General features: G+C 30.8%; 1 protein-coding gene across 2 annotated transcripts in view; it reads left to right on the top strand.

Moving 5' to 3' along the window:
* LOC112904717 (cell cycle checkpoint protein RAD17-like) overlaps window positions 1-679 on the top strand; it is a 3,661-nt gene extending 2,982 nt beyond the window's left edge. Inside the window, exon 6 of one of the 2 annotated variants that reach the window (XR_003231300.1) lies at window positions 137-679. Coding sequence is in view for 1 of the 2 variants with exons in the window: in XM_025975483.1 (XP_025831268.1) it covers window positions 137-603 (467 nt within the window). In the remaining variant the exon portion in view is untranslated. The remainder of the gene's footprint in view (window positions 1-136) is intronic. The other variant, XM_025975483.1, reaches the window with a different exon arrangement.
* The last annotated feature ends 1,652 nt before the right edge of the window (window positions 680-2,331 follow it).

Here is a 2,331-nt window from a genome sequence, read left to right as displayed (position 1 = left end):
GACGTTATTTTTTCGATTCTGCTAAATAAATCAACCACTATTAATTTTACAAAAACGTGATAATTTGATTCACAGCTTGCAAAATTGAAAGGCAATTTTAAATTATTGTGATGTAGTTGTGTTGCTTAAATTTCAGCTTCTGGTAAACTTGAAATGCAAGAGTGTACAAGATCTAGTAATAAACGGAAACGTTCGGCCAAACCAAATGCGAAGTTGAAAAACATGTGCAAAGATGAATCATTGACATTGTTTCATGGTGTTGGCCGTATATTAAATCCAAAACGAATCGATAGAGGTGATGGATCGTGGCGTTTAGATGTTGACTTAGAGTCCCTAATCACGACATTCGCACCGAATCCCAGGAAATGCATTTTATTTTTACAGGAGAATTACTTAAAGTATTATGGACATATAGGGGACATTTCTGCAACTGCCGATATTTTAAGTTTTTCGCAAACATTTTTCGATAAATGGTCAGAAGAGTACAATAAAATGAGAGCCTATGGTTTGTGGGCGGCAGTTTTGGGATCAATGGTATATAATGAACATAAGGTATCAAAGTGGAATCAAATAACCGGTCCTACCAGACTAGAAAATAAGTAAGAATTTTTACTATAAAGCAAATGCTTAATCATTATATCTTAATATATGTAAGTTAATTAAGTTTTGTGGCTTTTATGAGGTCTTCTAAGAAAATATGTAGGGTATGCTAACTACCATATAAAAGATAGTTTTTGAGGTACTTTGAAAGGACTATGAAAATCTTACGTGATTTAGTTGTTTGCGGAATACTGATTTTTCAGTCGTTGGGCATTTAGCTCTGTGGCTCACTACCATTTGCTGCTTATGACAGAATATCAAAAGATTGGTAATTTTCGATTAGGAATTTCGATAAAACGACAACTTCGTTGGTATCGAATGTGGGCATAATCATCCTTCAAATATATATATTAATAGTCAACTAATTTCTGACAGTCGGATTTTGAGAGAAGATTTATTATTTATTATCATAACAAATTTTGGCCAACGCAAAACATAAACATTAAAAATAAAGTTTTATTTACTTTATTTGACACGAATGAATAACGGCTGTGTTACTAGATTTTAAGAAAGTTTTGCTTTAGGGGTAGATATGGTAGTACATTTTAAAATTGTTTTCATAATGTGTAGGGTGTTCAAAAAACAAATGTATTAAAGTTATATTTTTTAAATAGAACACCATTTATTTTTACATTTTAGGATTATATGATCAAAATAACAGCGAATATCATCAAGGTTTACCTCACGTAAACCTTAAGGATTTTGAAATACTTTGAATTTTGAGAAAAAAAAAATGTTTAAATCCCATAATTGATTAAGTTTTGTATCGCCCTTTTGAAAAAGTACCTAACGTGTACAGGGTTTCCAAGCATTATGATTAAATAAATACAAGCTTTAAACGGCAAGAGCTTGTTTATTTTAAATAGAACACCGTGTATTTTATGTCAGCAGTAGTTATAGAATTTAATACTCTGTCGAATACTATATACATTCCTATAGCCAACTGTTGGCGTTTTTATGAAAAATACACATTTTCAGAATACAAAGCGATTTTAACAAATTTAACATTTACTTTTGTTCTTTGTTTTGTTCGAAATTATTTAAAATTTCAAACAGTTGAACTGATGAGCAACGTATAGATACGTTTTAAGGACACAATTTTCAAGAAATTATTGGGCATCTACCAGCATTCACTATAATCTAATCAGAAAATATCAGTAATGAATATAATGGATCACGTGCTACGCATTTATTATTTCAGGCGTAAAGGAAATTTGTGTGATTAGGATAGCAGATCCAAAATATTCTGGAATGAGCTAACGTTTAAAACGTCTAATTAAAGAATGAAATGGCCTACATTCGGGAGCCATATCGTTGAATCGGTATTTTCAATTAAAATCTTTTGAGGTGTTGGTTCTGTTTATATGTTAATTAATATTCCGTCATAAGATCATAAATATAGGATATGGTAGTGGCTGTGTTAAACGGTATGGGGGAACCCCATGAGTAAAATATGAGTGCTAAGCACTAAACAACGGCACCATTCGCCCAAATTTGGGCGGGTTATCGTATTAATAATTTATTTGTTATCCTTTGAAGTGTCCTAAATAAAAACTGTTATTACATAATTATTTGTGCTAATAAGTGCGTAAAGATCTAAATGTAATTTCTGATTTTATGCTTATTCTTTTAAGAATTTACCCTTGTCGCTTTAGATCCTTAATAACGAATTTAATTTTACTTTGGCGGATTTTTTACACTCAAAAGTTTTATTATTAATTAATGATATAT

Source organism: Agrilus planipennis, unplaced genomic scaffold (genome assembly GCF_000699045.2).
Source record: "Agrilus planipennis isolate EAB-ADULT unplaced genomic scaffold, Apla_2.0 scaffold146, whole genome shotgun sequence".
NCBI classification, from domain to species: Eukaryota; Metazoa; Arthropoda; class Insecta; order Coleoptera; family Buprestidae; genus Agrilus; species Agrilus planipennis.
The sequence above is the reverse complement of the archived record's forward strand: the minus strand, read 5'-3'. Positions and strand labels throughout refer to the sequence as shown.